The sequence below is a fragment of the Symsagittifera roscoffensis genome, chromosome 4, assembly GCF_963678635.1.
Source record: "Symsagittifera roscoffensis chromosome 4, txSymRosc1.1, whole genome shotgun sequence".
In the NCBI taxonomy this organism is placed as follows: Eukaryota; Metazoa; Xenacoelomorpha; order Acoela; family Convolutidae; genus Symsagittifera; species Symsagittifera roscoffensis.
This window is the reverse complement of record NC_087065.1, coordinates 63,031,066-63,047,694: the sequence shown is the minus strand read 5'-3', so window position 1 is coordinate 63,047,694 and position 16,629 is coordinate 63,031,066. Positions and strand designations below refer to the sequence as shown.

The 16,629-nt window shown below is 36.1% G+C and overlaps 1 protein-coding gene across 1 annotated transcript in view; it reads right to left on the bottom strand.

Annotated features, from left to right (window-relative positions):
- LOC134844985 (rhoGEF domain-containing protein gxcJ-like) overlaps positions 1 to 8,444 on the bottom strand; it is an 11,901-nt gene extending 3,457 nt beyond the window's left edge. The window contains exons 1-3 of the mRNA XM_063861813.1: positions 8,343 to 8,444; positions 6,355 to 6,577; positions 5,358 to 5,398 (exon numbers count right to left, since the gene is read on the bottom strand). Of these exons, the coding sequence (XP_063717883.1) occupies positions 5,358 to 5,398; positions 6,355 to 6,577; positions 8,343 to 8,444 (366 nt within the window). The remainder of the gene's footprint in view (positions 1 to 5,357; positions 5,399 to 6,354; positions 6,578 to 8,342) is intronic.
- Positions 8,445 to 16,629: the final 8,185 nt, after the last annotated feature.

Here is a 16,629-nt window from a genome sequence, read left to right as displayed (position 1 = left end):
CCAACTTATATAAAACACAAAAAGTCAAGAGATAAGAAAAACCAATTTTTGTCTTTTTCTCTTTGCCTGCTCCTTCTTTTTCTTCGCTTGCTCGTTCGCACATTCGTTCCTCTTGTTGCTGCAGTTGGATAATGTCGTCGTCATCACCAAAATTTTCATTTATCGTCCTGATTGTCGTTGTCATTATCATAGACATTTTTTGGCTCAAAAGGGAACGGAGGAATCAACTTTTTTTCCCCGTTTTTCGTTTTTTTTGCTTCTGCTGCTGCTACGGTTATTGATTACCAAGTATATCAACAAGCCAAGCACCCAATTACATCACCGGAAAACTGCCAGTTGGATTCCTCGGCGTTCGACGCGTTGTTTAGGTTTGCTACAGGGGCATTTGGTTTGGCGGTCATCGGCATGCGGTCGTCGACAAGTTCTCCAAAAGAAAGCAATTGATCAATCAGGACTTGAAAAGAATCAAAATAGAATAAAAATCATCATTATCAGTTCGATTAAAAAAAAGTTTTTCCCGCCTTACATTTGCTGGTTGGTCAAAAACTACACGCACAAAAACGCACACACACACACACACACACACACACACACACACACACACACACTCACACACACAAACACAAACAGTTTGCCTAAATATTTTAAAAAAATTGGGAAAATATCGATTAATTCTAACAGACAACAATTATCTATTTTCGAATAATAAATAAAGGAATGAAGCAACAGCGACAATAAAATAACACACAATTCATTCAGAAATTGTCTCATAGAAAAATTATTTTTTCGTCATCGTCATCAAACGAGGCTCTCAAATGCATCGGATGTTGACGAATCTGCTGGTTGTTCACCGTGCTTGCCACTTTAATTACAACTGATAAGGAAGATGTACGTAAGTAGTTCAACAATTGGCGAGAGACAAAACTTTTTGTTGAGTTCGTTCCTTAAAACAGCATCAAACGCACTAGAAGAAGTACTAACTCGTGGATCCTGCAACGAAACATTGCCTTGTGTTGTCTTTCTTAGTTGTTAATTCTGCTGCTGCTCTGTGTAAATCTTTTTTTTGTAGCGACATACTGTTTATCAATTGCTGCTGCTATCCTTGTTGATGCATTCGTTTGCCCTCATTTCGGTGATAAGAGAAATTCTATTAAAATAGCAAAGTTCTGAATAAGAGAAACATCAGAATCAGATGCATCCAATCTCAAAAGCTTATTACAATTTTTGCCTTCACTGTCAATACTTAACATGTAATCGTTGCCGTCGTTTATTTGCTCGTCCTCGTCGCACAATAAACTACAAATTTGAACAGCAGTTTACGTAAGCCAAGCTGTCAACAGCTTTTCGCGCTCACACTCGGGCAAAAACTCTGGGTGAAAGCGTGATAAGAGTCAATGATCTGAATAAAAAACATAGCAATGAAGTCAAACAATAACAGAAGATTTTTAAAATTAGAGTAGGTTTGAACTGAATGGTGGATAGTTGATCCAATCATATGGTTGCTACAAAAAAAAACAGATTCAAATGACGGTTTTATAAAGAGATATTTGGATATATGGATAGATGACTGACAATTACAACCACTAACAGAAAATGTCGTCGTCATCACCAAAATTTTCATTTATCGTCCTGATTGTCGTTGTCATTATCATAGACATTTTTTGGCTCAAAAGGGAACGGAGGAATCAACTTTTTTCTTCCCGTTTTTCGTTTTTTTTTGCTTCTGCTGCTGCTACGGTTATTGATTACCAAGTATATCAACAAGCCAAGCACCCAATTACATCACCGGAAAACTGCCAGTTAGATTCCTCGGCGTTCAACGCGTTGTTAAGGTTTGCTACAGGGGCGTTTGGTTTGGTGGTCATCGACATGCGGTCGTCGACCAGTTCTCCGAAAGAAAGCAATTGATCAATCAGGACTTGAAAAGAATCAAAATTGAATAAAAATCATCATTATCAGTTCGATTAAAAAAAAGTTTTTCCAGCCTTACATTTGCTGGTTGATCAAAAACTACATGCACAAAAACGCACACACACACACACACACACTCACACACACAAACACAAACAGTTTGCCTGACCTAAATATTTAAAAAAATTGGGAAAATATTGATTAATTCTAACAGACAACCATTATCTGTTTTCAAATAATAAATAAAGTAATGAAGCAACAGCGACAATAAAATAATACACAATTGAAATCAGAAATTGTCTCATAGAAAAATTATTTTTTCGTCATTGTCATCAAACGAGGCTCTCAAATGCATCGGATGTTGACGAATCTGCTGGTTGTTCACCGTGCTTGCCACTTTAATTACCACTGATAAGGAAGATGTACGTAAGTAGTTCAACAATTGGCGAGAGACAAAACTTTTTGTTGAGTTCGTTCCTTAAAACAGCATCAAACGCACTAGAAGAAGTACTAACTCGTGGATCCTGCAACGAAACATTGCCTTGTGTTGTCTTTCTTAGTTGTTAATTCTGCTGCTGCTCTGTGTAAATCTTTTTTTGTAGCGACATACTGTTTATCAATTGCTGCTGCTATCCTTGTTGATGCATTCTTTTGCCCTCATTTCTGTGATAAGAGAAATTGTATTAAAATAGCAAAGTTCTGAATAAGAGAAACATCAGTATCAGATGCATCCAATCTCAAAAGCATATTACAATTTTTGCCTTCACTGTCAATACTTAACATGTAACCGTTGCCGTCGTTTATTTGCTCGTCCTCGTCGCACAATAAATTACAAAATTGAACAGCAGTTTACGTAAACCAAGCTGTCAACAGCTTTTTGCGCTCACACTCGGGCAAAATCTCGGGGTGAAAGCGTGATAAGAGTCAATGATCTGAATAAAAAACATAGCAATGAAGTCAAACAATAACAGAAGATTTTTAAAATTAGAGTAGGTTTGAACTGAATGGTGGATAGTTGATCCAATCATATGGTTGCTACAAAAAAACAGATTCAAATGACGGTTTTATAAAGAGATATTTGGATATATGGATAGATGACTGACAATTACAACCACTAACAGAAAATGTCGTCGTCATCACCAAAATTTTCATTTATCGTCCTGATTGTCGTTGTCATTATCATAGACATTTTTTGGCTCAAAAGGGAACGGAGGAATTAACTTTTTTCTTCCCGTTTTTCGTTTTTTTTTGCTTCTGCTGCTGCTACGGTTATTGATTACCAAGTATATCAACAAGCCAAGCACCCAATTACATCACCGGAAAACTGCCAGTTAGATTCCTCGGCGTTCAACGCGTTGTTAAGGTTTGCTACAGGGGCGTTTGGTTTGGTGGTCATCGACATGCGGTCGTCGACCAGTTCTCCGAAAGAAAGCAATTGATCAATCAGGACTTGAAAAGAATCAAAATTGAATAAAAATCATCATTATCAGTTCGATTAAAAAAAAGTTTTTCCAGCCTTACATTTGCTGGTTGATCAAAAACTACATGCACAAAAACGCACACACACACACACACACACTCACACACACAAACACAAACAGTTTGCCTGACCTAAATATTTAAAAAAATTGGGAAAATATTGATTAATTCTAACAGACAACCATTATCTGTTTTCAAATAATAAATAAAGTAATGAAGCAACAGCGACAATAAAATAATACACAATTGAAATCAGAAATTGTCTCATAGAAAAATTATTTTTCCGTCATTGTCATCAAACGAGGCTCTCAAATGCATCGGATGTTGACGAATCTGCTGGTTGTTCACCGTGCTTGCCACTTTAATTACCACTGATAAGGAAGATGTACGTAAGTAGTTCAACAATTGGCGAGAGACAAAACTTTTTGTTGAGTTCGTTCCTTAAAACAGCATCAAACGCACTAGAAGAAGTACTAACTCGTGGATCCTGCAACGAAACATTGCCTTGTGTTGTCTTTCTTAGTTGTTAATACTGCTGCTGCTCTGTGTAAATCTTTTTTTGTAGCGACATACTGTTTATCAATTGCTGCTGCTATCCTTGTTGATGCATTCTTTTGCCCTCATTTCTGTGATAAGAGAAATTGTATTAAAATAGCAAAGTTCTGAATAAGAGAAACATCAGTATCAGATGCATCCAATCTCAAAAGCATATTACAATTTTTGCCTTCACTGTCAATACTTAACATGTAATCGTTGCCGTCGTTTATTTGCTCGTCCTCGTCGCACAATAAATTACAAAATTGAACGGCAGTTTACGTAAACCAAGCTGTCAACAGCTTTTTGCGCTCACACTCGGGCAAAATCTCGGGGTGAAAGCGTGATAAGAGTCAATGATCTGAATAAAAAACATAGCAATGAAGTCAAACAATAACAGAAGATTTTTAAAATTAGAGTAGGTTTGAACTGAATGGTGGATAGTTGATCCAATCATATGGTTGCTACGAAAAAAAAAACAGATTCAAATGACGATTTTATAAAGAGATATTTGGATATATGGATAGATGACTGACAATTACAACCACTAACACAAAAAAGGTAGAGTCTTATAATTAACTGAAAAAAATACATGATTGCTTCCCAGTCGGTTTCTGGCGGCAAACCGTCTTCTTGTTTCTTGTTTATATAGCTGACTTATTTCTCGTTTTTTTGGATAGAAGAACTCGCGGACCATATTCGAAACTTTTTGCAAATCATAGATGACGCTCTGTGCTGTAACATTCTGAACAATCATGCTTTGATGCCATTCGAAAAAATAAAAATTGCAAATGATAGATGATTGAAGGCAGTTTGATTGCGATCCAAGTGTTCTGGACCACTCAAGAAAAAAAGACATTTACCATAGAAGCCATTGCACATCTGATCTTCGCATTCATCTGAAATATAATGAGACTGATTGCCGCCATCCTTCTCGGGATTTATATAATAAGTGTAACACTTGTAAATTGAGAGCCCATCATATTAGTGATGCTTTTCTCTTTCAATCTTTCCAAATCTTTCTTTCACCATTCCACGCTGTCTGTTTACCAGCTTTTTCTTTATGCGTAGGGTTTGGGAAGAAGATGAAACGAGTTAATTTTGTGTTGCAACGAGCTCAAAATTCCTTCTGACAAACAATTTGAAAGTGAGAGAAAATTGTAATTAAGAATCGCACTAAAAATAAATTAAGATTTTTGCTGCAGATCGAATAAAAAGAGAGTCAGCGAGAAGTTATTTTGATTTTAACAAAAATCTATAAAATTTCAAAAACTCAATGTTTTCTGGAGTTTCATCTGTCATGCCCCGAAGTGTTTCTTAATGGGATGTCTCTGTTCTGTGTCCCCGTCGTCGATTCCGTTTGAGCAAAGTACAAAATGCTGTCTGTGTCACAATACAGTATATTTGTAGTCTTTTTCACTCGCTTCATGTACCTGTAGAGGACAGTACGTGCATGTACCGTTGTAAATATAGCCTGCAAAACATTGGTTTTTGAACAGAATAGCAGCAAAAACAATATATTTTTAATGTGGATACATCAAGTCATATCCGACATGGTTTGCATCTAACCTTCTTGTGGTGCTCATTGTTCAATTTGAAGTGAAATGTTCCAAAACATCAATGTAATTGAAGATATATTAAAATATTGTATGTTTCGTTCTTTCTATGATGTCCCCGAAAGAAATTCAAGAGAAGGTTGGAAATGAAATGGAGACCTTCATGTAACAAATTTTGTCAGGATCCAACCTTGAGTCCTCGTTGAGTTCAAAATGCTGCAAAAGTCTACTTGCTTCAGTTTTAATTTTCAACAAAAAATTTATGTTTTTTGAAAGGGTAACTGCTTTTGTTTTCACGGTTTCCTTTAATACACCTCTAGGATATCTAATACTCGATAGCCATTTAAAAACGCAAATTTGATTTCAACTGTTACAAAAAAATTCCCAAAAAGATCGGTCGAGATGATTGTTTCCATGTTTGTATTCAAGTTGCAATATGGTCTCACAAACGATTTGGCGTTTTTTGTTAACAGCAGATTCTTCGACGCAGCTTATTTGAAAATGAAAGAAAAGCTTGAAAGCGAGGACAGGTATCATTAGATTACCCGGCGGCAAGACGAACTTTAATGCTTCCAAACCAAAAGTTTTTAAGATTCTATCTTCGACTTAACTTCTCGGTTGACATTAATTAGAGCCGGGAACTTTCAGTATAATTTTTTGATCGAAGGTTCTCAGATCAAGCGTAAATTAATTGTCGTCTTCCTTTTTGCTCCTATCTCAGCAAAAACAGGTTTAATTAAAATCTCCAATGGATGTTCAACGGGGTAGGAACAGTTTGCGTTAATTTAGGGATAAAGAGAACAAATGTCAGCGTAACGAAAGTGTTGATTTATATCTCATTTTATCCAATGAAGGCAAAAGTTTTCAGTCCTACCGCCCACAAATGCATCTCGTGCACTTAAAGGTGTGTAGTAGGCGCTTTTAGAAACAATCGATTTCGGCAATTTAGAAGAGGAAAGCGTTGTGCTGTTGTCATCATTGTTATCTAGATCTGTTACTAAGGTATGATAGTCACACTCCCAAATGTGCTCACATGCCTCAACGATGATCTCGTATCCGTCTGTTGTTTTGTACCCGGTTTTTTCATTGATCTGCTTCTGTAAAAAAAACTGAACGATCTTTATAAGAAGTTAGCCACAATTCTTCCATTGTCATCCCGTGCTTTTTGTTGACCAAGGGTTGAACGAATTACCCATATAGGGGGCTCAGATGTGAAAAAAAGAACTTGAGGGTCCTCTCCCTCCTTACCGTCTCATCGCGATGCATTATCGACTAGTTTTGGCAAAAAAAGTCTTGTCTGCTTTGTTTCCTGGTTGCTTTTCTCTTGTTCGTTTGATGAGCCTATAAGTTTGTTTTAATTGGTAGAAATGGTGCGCTTGTTGAGTCAGTTGGCCACCTTCTTTTTTGTTGTCTTTGGAACGCTTCGACATGGCGTGCTCCTTCTCCTACTTGTTTTTTAAATGTACTCTTCAAAAATCTTTTATAGTAGCTTTTGGCTTAACATTTAATAGCCGCTTTTGGTTCGTCCAACATTTCTAACAGCATTGGCTGATAAAAATTTCTTGTCACTAGGATAACCTATTTTTAGCATAATGAATTGCAATAGATTTGAAGCCTATGCGGTTAGCTGAGCCTAATCCACTACCGTATCCACTGCGGTGCTTCAGAACCAGCTTCCATCCCTAATAATTATCATTCCTATCCTTTAATTCGTATCCATGATCCAGCATCCATTAATTATCTTTTCTATGTGACTGAAATGATATTCATTATCTAAACATCAAGTATTCGGAACAGCCAGACAGACAGACAGACCGACAGACAGATCTTCGATTGACTACGACTGAATTGTAAATTTTTAAAAATCAAACAATTGGTTGAATAAATGTATGCCTTTGTTTGACTGCCATCAAGTGGGGGCGTCGTGAGCGGTCATCAGAAAATTTGTAGGTAACGAGCTTCATTTTGTAGAAAGTTCCCAAAACTTCTTCTCCAGTTTGTCTTTTAGAGCATAAGTGACTTGGTGATTTCTTTTCAAAGGTTTGATACGAACTTAATTAAATTGACCTCGTCAGTAAAATTGTGATTTTTTTTGCAATGGGATATCCGTTTAAACTGATATGTGCTCTGAATCATTCAATTAAAATTTTCTGTTTTATCTGCTGCTTCTCACACCATTTTTCATCTTTTCTTTTTGAATGATTTTAACTCGTTGGAGAAACCTAATTGAACCAATCTTTTGAAATAGTTTCATTCAACGTTATTAGGCGAAATTTTAGCTGAGATGTTTCAACATGCATTGATAGTTTTTTCAAATTTTCGCAAACTGTGAAAAAAATTCCTAATTTTTTCAAATATATGTATAATATACTCTTTAGCTTTTTAATGAAACCTTTCGCGACACAGATTTGGAATTTGCTGTATTTATGATAATTTTCAGTTTGTTTTATTCATGCTATATTACAACGTTTACACACTTGAACGACTTTCTTGGTCTACCCATATTTAAATCTGAACAGTGGGTCATCAATATTGAGTTTTTTCAGAAAACCATTTTCCACAGTTGTTGCAAACCTGTTCTTCTTAGGTTGAACCCTCAGGTATCGACTCAAGACATCAACTTCAACTGAGCGATTTTTTGTAACACTAATCTGGTTTGCAATTTTATCCATATCGGCATTGTCCATGGACCAAATATTGTTAATGCCTCAACTGCCAATACTCAGACGTTTATATTTGATAATCTTTTGCTTGATTTTGGGATAAGTGGATGAAAACTCCAAAAATTGCTCAGCTTTTTTGCGCGAAAGCCCTCTTGCAAAACTTGCTGCGATGGGTGTGCTTCGTCTTGCTCTCGGCTACTCGCTTGTCAGTTATGTTGTTGTTGTTGTTGTTGTTGTTGTTGTTGTTGTTGTTGTTGTTGTTGTTGTTGTTGTTGTTGTTCTTGGTGTTCGTAGTCGTCATTTGACGGCGGCCTCTTTTATACGCCCGTCTCTTGTTCTTGTTGCTGCTGCCATTTATAAATTTTGGAGCGTAATTTTTCGTGTGAAATTGTCAGCTGAGTTTTTAAGCGAAATCAAATCTTAAGAGGTTTTAGTAATTGGTAGGATTTTTTCATCCTTTATTGGCAAAAATTTCAAAATTTGTCAAACATAATCTTTGACGTCATATCACTAACTGCTACTGCTGATGTACCCCGCCACTTCTCGTTGTTTTATCAGACGTGAGAAGAAAGACGTCGGATTGACTGTTTTCTAAATTAAAGATAATTAATATGCGCATTAGTTAGTTTTTGAAGGCGCTACTGGCTGATAATGCAGTAAAAATTTATATGTTCTTCAAGGAGCACATTTTTCTCATCCTCCTGCTGCTCCTCCTTTTTTGCCTCTTTGTTAATTTTTGGCAACTGTTGTTGAGGTGGAAGGCCATTTCCTTCACTTGAGTCCTGAAAACTTTTTCCTGTTGTTGTTGTTGTTGAAGATAATTTGCAGGGATAAAGTCAAATTTTTCGAGCTGCTGCGTCGTCATTTATCATTGGCAGAAGGAGGAAAAGAAGGAGGCAATAATATTAAAATTTCCTATTCTAGTTTCAGCGCAGCGAGCAGTTTGTCTGGACTGGTTTCTTGTGAAATTATGTGATCTGATTTGCTAGTTGTAACTGATGTGTTGGGGTGTTGAAAAACCCGTCCACTTTTCTGTGACCGACTGTTTCTGCAGCTCTGGGGATTAAAAAAAATTGGAGTTTTTTTCTGTTTGACGACGACGCTGATGTTTTTTGTGGATACTCTCGTCTGTTACAAAAATGCAAAAAGGCATGAAATTGGGACAAGAGGACGAGAGATCAATCAAAAGGACCAAAATGTTCTTTTATGAAATCTCAATAACAATTCGGAAAAGACTGAGGTCTAGCGCAATAGAGCTCTGCTAGGTTTTTGGTTGGACACATAAGATTCGCTCTTTTGGGGAATTATTGTGTATGTTTTTTTTCACCTAAGGCGCTGTCTCCTGCAAATGAATGATAGCTGTTACGAAACTGGAACTGTTAGTAAGGAACTGTAGCAAAAAAAATAATAATTTAAAATAAGCAGTCTTCTGTTCACAATTGGAAGATCTTAGGCACAGCAGCAAAATACACAAGGCAACAAGCATACATACCAAACTCTTTTCAGCGAACAAATACATCGTCAGAGCCTTGTCTCGTACAACAGAAAGAGTTCCATTTGGACTCCACATCAGCTCCAGCCTCCCAGTCTCTTTGATCTCACCAAAACTACTATTACTACTGCTGCTGCTAATTTTTGCCCTGGGAAAAGGCGACGGTAAAAATAACCCTAAGTAGAAGACAAAATACTGAAGTAAGTAGTGTTTTTGGCGAAAATAAAAATGATTTTGTGATTGAGGCTCGATCTAATTTGGCCCAACTTATATAAAACACAAAAAGTCAAGAGATAAAAAAAACTAATTTTTGTTTTCTTCTCTTCGCGATTTTAAGAATCACAATAGAGTAAAAATTGTCATTATCAGTTCGATAAAAAAAAGTTTTTCCGGCCTTGCATTTGCTGGTTGATCAAAAACTACACGCACAAAAACGCACTCACACACACACACTCACACACACAAACACAAACTGTTTGCCTGACCTAAATATTTAAAAAAAATTGGGAAAATATCGATTAATTGTAACAGACAACAATTATCTATTTTCGAATAAAAAATAAAGGAATGAAGCAACAGCGACAATAAAATAATACACAATTCAATCAGAAATTGTCTCATAGAAAAATTATTTTTTCGTCATCGTCATCAAACGAGGCTCTCAAATGCATCGGATGTTGACGAATCTGCTGATTGTTCACCGTGCTTGCCACTACGATTACCACTGATAAGGAAGATGTACGTAAACAGTTCAACAATTGGCGAGAGACAAAATTTTTTGTTGAGTTCGTTCCTTAAAACAGCACCAATGCACTAGAAGAAGTACTAACTCGTGGATCCTGCAACGAAACATTGCCTTGTGTTGTCTTTCTTAGTTGTTAATTCTGCTGCTGCTCTGTGTAAATCTTTTTTGTAGCGACATACTGTTTATCAATTGCTCCTGCTATCCTTGTTGATGCATTCTTTTGCCCTCATTTCTGTGATAAGAGAAATTGTATTAAAACAGCAAAGTTCTGAATAAGAGAAACATCAGAATCAGATGCATCCAATCTCAAAAGCATATTACAATTTTTGCCTTCACTGTCAATACTTAACATGTAATCGTTGCCGTCGTTTATTTGCTCGTCCTCGTCGCACAATAAATTACAAAATTGAACAGCAGTTTACGTAAGCCAAGCTGTCAACAGCTTTTCGCGCTCACACTCGGGCAAAAACTCGGGGTGAAAGCGTGATAAGAGTCAATGATCTGAATAAAAAACATAGCAATGAAGTCAAACAATAACAGAAGATTTTTAAAATTAGAGTAGGTTTGAACTGAATGGTGGATAGTTGATCCAATCATATGGTTGCTACGAAAAAAAAACAGATTCAAATGACGATTTTATAAAGAGATATTTGGATATATGGATAGATGACTGACAATTACAACCACTAACACAAAAAAGGTAGAGTCTTATAATTAACTGAAAAAAATACATGATTGATTCCCAGTCGGTTTCTGGCGGCAAACCGTCTTCTTGTTTCTTGTTTATATAGCTGACTTATTTCTCGTTTTTTTTGGATAGAAGAACTCGCGGACCATATTCGAAACTTTTTGCAAATCATAGATGACGCTCTGTGCTGTAACATTCTGAACAACCATGCTTTGATGCCATTCGAAAAAAATAAAAACTGCAAATGATAAATGATTGAAGGCAGTTTGATTGCGATCCAAGTTTTCTGGACCACTCAAGAAAAAAATACTTTTACCATAGAAGCCATTGCACATCTGATCTTCGCATTCATCTGAAATATAATGAGACTGATTGCCGCCATCCTTCTCGGAAATTATATAATAAGTGTAGCACTTGTAAATTGAGAGCCCATCATATTAGTGATGCTTTTCTCTTTCAATCTTTCCAAATCTTTCTTTCACCATTCCACGCTGTCTGTTTACCTGCTTTTTCTTTATGCGTGGGGTTTGGGAAGAAGATGAAACGAGTTAATTTTGTGTTGCAACGAGCTCAAAATTCTTTCTGACAAACAATTTGAAAGTGAGAGAAAATTGTAATTAAGAATCGCACTAAAAATAAATTAAGATTTTTGCTGCAGATCGAATAAAAAGAGAGTCAGCGAGAAGTTATTTTGATTTAAACAAAAATCTATAAAATTTCAAAAACTCAATGTTTTCTGGAGTTTCATCTGTCATGCCCCGAAGTGTTTCTTAATGGGATGTCTCTGTTCTGTGTCCCCGTCGTCGATTCCGTTTGAGCAAAGTACAAAATGCTGTCTGTGTCACAATACAGTATATTTGTAGTCTTTTTCACTCGCTTCATGTACCTGTAGAGGACAGTACGTGCATGTACCGTTGTAAATATAGCCTGCAAAACATTGGTTTTTGAACAGAATAGCAGCAAAAACAATATATTTTTAATGTGGATACATCAAGTCATATCCGACATGGTTTGCATCTAACCTTCTTGTGGTGCTCATTGTTCAATTTGAAGTGAAATGTTCCAAAACATCAATGTAATTGAAGATATATTAAAATATTGTATGTTTCGTTCTTTCTATGATGTCCCCGAAAGAAATTCAAGAGAAGGTTGGAAATGAAATGGAGACCTTCATGTAACAAATTTTGTCAGGATCCAACCTTGAGTCCTCGTTGAGTTCAAAATGCTGCAAAAGTCTACTTGCTTCAGTTTTAATTTTCAACAAAAAATTTATGTTTTTTGAAAGGGTAACTGCTTTTGTTTTCACGGTTTCCTTTAATACACCTCTAGGATATCTAATACTCGATAGCCATTTAAAAACGCAAATTTGATTTCAACTGTTACAAAAAAATTCCCAAAAAGATCGGTCGAGATGATTGTTTCCATGTTTGTATTCAAGTTGCAATATGGTCTCACAAACGATTTGGCGTTTTTTGTTAACAGCAAATTCTTCGACGCAGCTTATTTGAAAATGAAAGAAAAGCTTGAAAGCGAGGACAGGTATCATTAGATTACCCGGCGGCAAGACGAACTTTAATGCTTCCAAACCAAAAGTTTTTAAGATTCTATCTTCGACTTAACTTCTCGGTTGACATTAATTAGAGCCGGGAACTTTCAGTATAATTTTTTGATCGAAGGTTCTCAGATCAAGCGTAAATTAATTGTCGTCTTCCTTTTTGCTCCTATCTCAGCAAAAACAGGTTTAATTAAAATCTCCAATGGATGTTCAACGGGGTAGGAACAGTTTGCGTTAATTTAGGGATAAAGAGAACAAATGTCAGCGTAACGAAAGTGTTGATTTATATCTCATTTTATCCAATGAAGGCAAAAGTTTTCAGTCCTACCGCCCACAAATGCATCTCGTGCACTTAAAGGTGTGTAGTAGGCGCTTTTAGAAACAATCGATTTCGGCAATTTAGAAGAGGAAAGCGTTGTGCTGTTGTCATCATTGTTATCTAGATCTGTTACTAAGGTATGATAGTCACACTCCCAAATGTGCTCACATGCCTCAACGATGATCTCGTATCCGTCTGTTGTTTTGTACCCGGTTTTTTCATTGATCTGCTTCTGTAAAAAAAACTGAACGATCTTTATAAGAAGTTAGCCACAATTCTTCCATTGTCATCCCGTGCTTTTTGTTGACCAAGGGTTGAACGAACTACCCATATAGGGGGCTCAGATGTGAAAAAAAGAACTTGAGGGTCCTCTCCCTCCTTACCGTCTCATCGCGATGCATTATCAACTAGTTTTGGCAAAAAAAGTCTTGTCTGCTTTGTTTCCTGGTTGCTTTTCTCTTGTTCGTTTGATGAGCCTATAAGTTTGTTTTAATTGGTAGAAATGGTGCGCTTGTTGAGTCAGTTGGCCACCTTCTTTTTTGTTGTCTTTGGAACGCTTCGACAATGGTGTGCTCCTTCTCCTACTTGTTTTTTAAATGTACTCTTCAAAAATCTTTTATAGTAGCTTTTGGCTTAACATTTAATAGCCGCTTTTGGTTCGTCCAACATTTCTAACAGCATTGGCTGATAAAAATTTCTTGTCACTAGGATAACCTATTTTTAGCATAATGAATTGCAATAGATTTGAAACCTATGCGGTTAGCTGAGCCTAATCCACTACCGTATCCACTGCGGTGCTTCAGAACCAGCTTCCATCCCTAATAATTATCATTCCTATCCTTTAATTCGTATCCATGATCCAGCATCCATTAATTATCTTTTCTATGTGACTGAAATGATATTCATTATCTAAACATCAAGTATTCGGAACAGCCAGACAGACAGACAGACCGACAGACAGATCTTCGATTGACTACGACTGAATTGTAAATTTTTAAAAATCAAACAATTGGTTGAATAAATGTATGCCTTTGTTTGACTGCCATCAAGTGGGGGCGTCGTGAGCGGTCATCAGAAAATTTGTAGGTAACGAGCTTCATTTTGTAGAAAGTTCCCAAAACTTCTTCTCCAGTTTGTCTTTTAGAGCATAAGTGACTTGGTGATTTCTTTTCAAAGGTTTGATACGAACTTAATTAAATTGACCTCGTCAGTAAAATTGTGATTTTTTTTTGCAATGGGATATCCGTTTAAACTGATATGTGCTCTGAATCATTCAATTAAAATTTTCTGTTTTATCTGCTGCTTCTCACACCATTTTTCATCTTTTCTTTTTGAATGATTTTAACTCGTTGGAGAAACCTAATTGAACCAATCTTTTGAAATAGTTTCATTCAACGTTATTAGGCGAAATTTTAGCTGAGATGTTTCAACATGCATTGATAGTTTTTTCAAATTTTCGCAAACTGTGAAAAAAATTCCTAAATTTTTCAAATATATGTATAATATACTCTTTAGCTTTTTAATGAAACCTTTCGCGACACAGATTTGGAATTTGCTGTATTTATGATAATTTTCAGTTTGTTTTATTCATGCTATATTACAAAGTTTAGACTCTTGAACGACTTTCTTGGTCTACCCATATTTAAATCTGAACAGTGGGTCATCAATATTGAGTTTTTTCAGAAAACCATTTTCCACAGTTGTTGCAAACCTGTTCTTCTTAGGTTGAAAATTTGGAATGGTTTTCTGATTTGAAATGTCATCACATGCCTCAACGATGAACTCGTATCCGTTTGTTGCTTTGCACACGGTTTTGTCATTCATCTGTACTGGTTGAGCGATCTTTATATGAAATTAGCTTATTTCTTTCAATGTCATTCCGAGTTTTTTGAGATGCGGAGTCTTTTTCTCCGTTGACAAAAAACTAGAACTGGATGATTAATCTTCATGATCATCGAATTTTAACATTAACCCGTCAACTTTACATGGACCAATTTGTTGCTCTCCGACATTTGGGTTACTGAATTTTGTTTTGCCTGGTTTATAAAAAAAATGTAGTTATCCATTCCGGCTTACTCAGTTTCTTCAGTTTTTTTTCACCCGAGCATTCCCAAGAAGGCATTTGGATGGTAAATTCCCGTATTCGGAAAACAATGGCCGACTTGTGCTCCGAAATGGTGTTGTGATGGAAAATTTTGCTTCGGTTGAAAATTTAAGATGACTACAATAATCACAGTCTTCAAAGTACCAGGACGGCTGTAGTTAGAAAATTTGTCAAAGATTTTTCATTCAAGGATATATCTTAGTTTTTTGTTGATCAAGTGACGCTCTGCACGTACGGCAGTGAGGAAAGTATTCTTTTTTATTCTTTATCAGCCCAAATGTTCAACTCCAACTGAAATTAATTTATTGCCTCTGAAAACAATCTTTGAAATGCATTGTTATTTTTCATATAACAATTCAACATTAGTTCAATCTCAAATTCAATTTCGAAGTGGGCAATGATTTATTTAACTTTTCTCACAATTTTCAGATTACTAAAAAAGTATTTTAAGAAAGTGTGATACGCAATCATAACCCTTGAAAACAAGTTCCTGATCACCACTCAGTGTTTTTGCGCTCAAAAAAACTGCCCTATGATTGTCGTTTGGCACATATTTGATCCGTTTTTTGACCAAAATAATAGATTGCATTTTTTAGTACTGAAAGCTCAGTATCTCGATCAAGGCCCGGTAAAGAGCTGCTTTCCTTGTCTGCTTTGATCGTTTCTTCTGTACAAAAATCTTGATGCTCCCCATTATTGTCATCGTCAACGGTTTTTGGTCGTTTCCTTCTTATCGGTGATTGAAAGAAGTATTGAATCAAATGACGATTTTATTATCAAAACACTGGGAGCAAATTATGCATAGCTTTTTTGGACCTCTATGCTAAGATATTGAATGCTTTGCTATCAGAAGATTTACTGATCAGAGTTTTTTTTATCTGTTACAATCAGTAGATGATGTCAATATTTGCTCAAGGTGAGTCGTGAGCACTTTTACAGAATTGAAGTTTCAGTTTCTTTGCGCAATCAGTGCGCGGAGCTATCATTCATTCCTCTGTGATAAAAACAAAGCCGACCGCATCTGTTTTTACATTCTGCTTGTCTGCACAATACACATGGGCTGGCAGGACACATATGATTAGATGTTGGAAAGGTTTTATGACAAGCATAACGGTGAAATACGAGAACTAAAAATACCTTTCCTTGTTGTTATTACATCCACTTTATTACATTTTACAAAAAATCTATATGCTTTTGTTGACCTCCAGTGAAACAGTTTAGGAAAGTAACCATGAAATTTCGGTCAAAGAGAGATAATGCGCAATTTTTGAGCGAAATTTGAAAATTTATCAGGATCGACAAGCGTCCATTTAACTCTATACTTTAAGTTGAAACTGTGTGTTAACTAATTTTGCTTCTATTTGTTTGATAAGACGGTTCGTAGCCGCTGATTGATTTTTAGAGAAAAACTTTTTCAGTTTTTGAGCTCCACGAGCTCTTTCCAAGCTGCGTTTGCGTCCAATGGCAAAGAGGATGATTGGGCTGTTTATTTCATTGGTCTCAATTATTTGTACGACTGAAAGTTTTGCTGCTTAAAAGTAAGAAAATCGGGAACAGTGCGGTTATTTTAGTCTCCAATATGT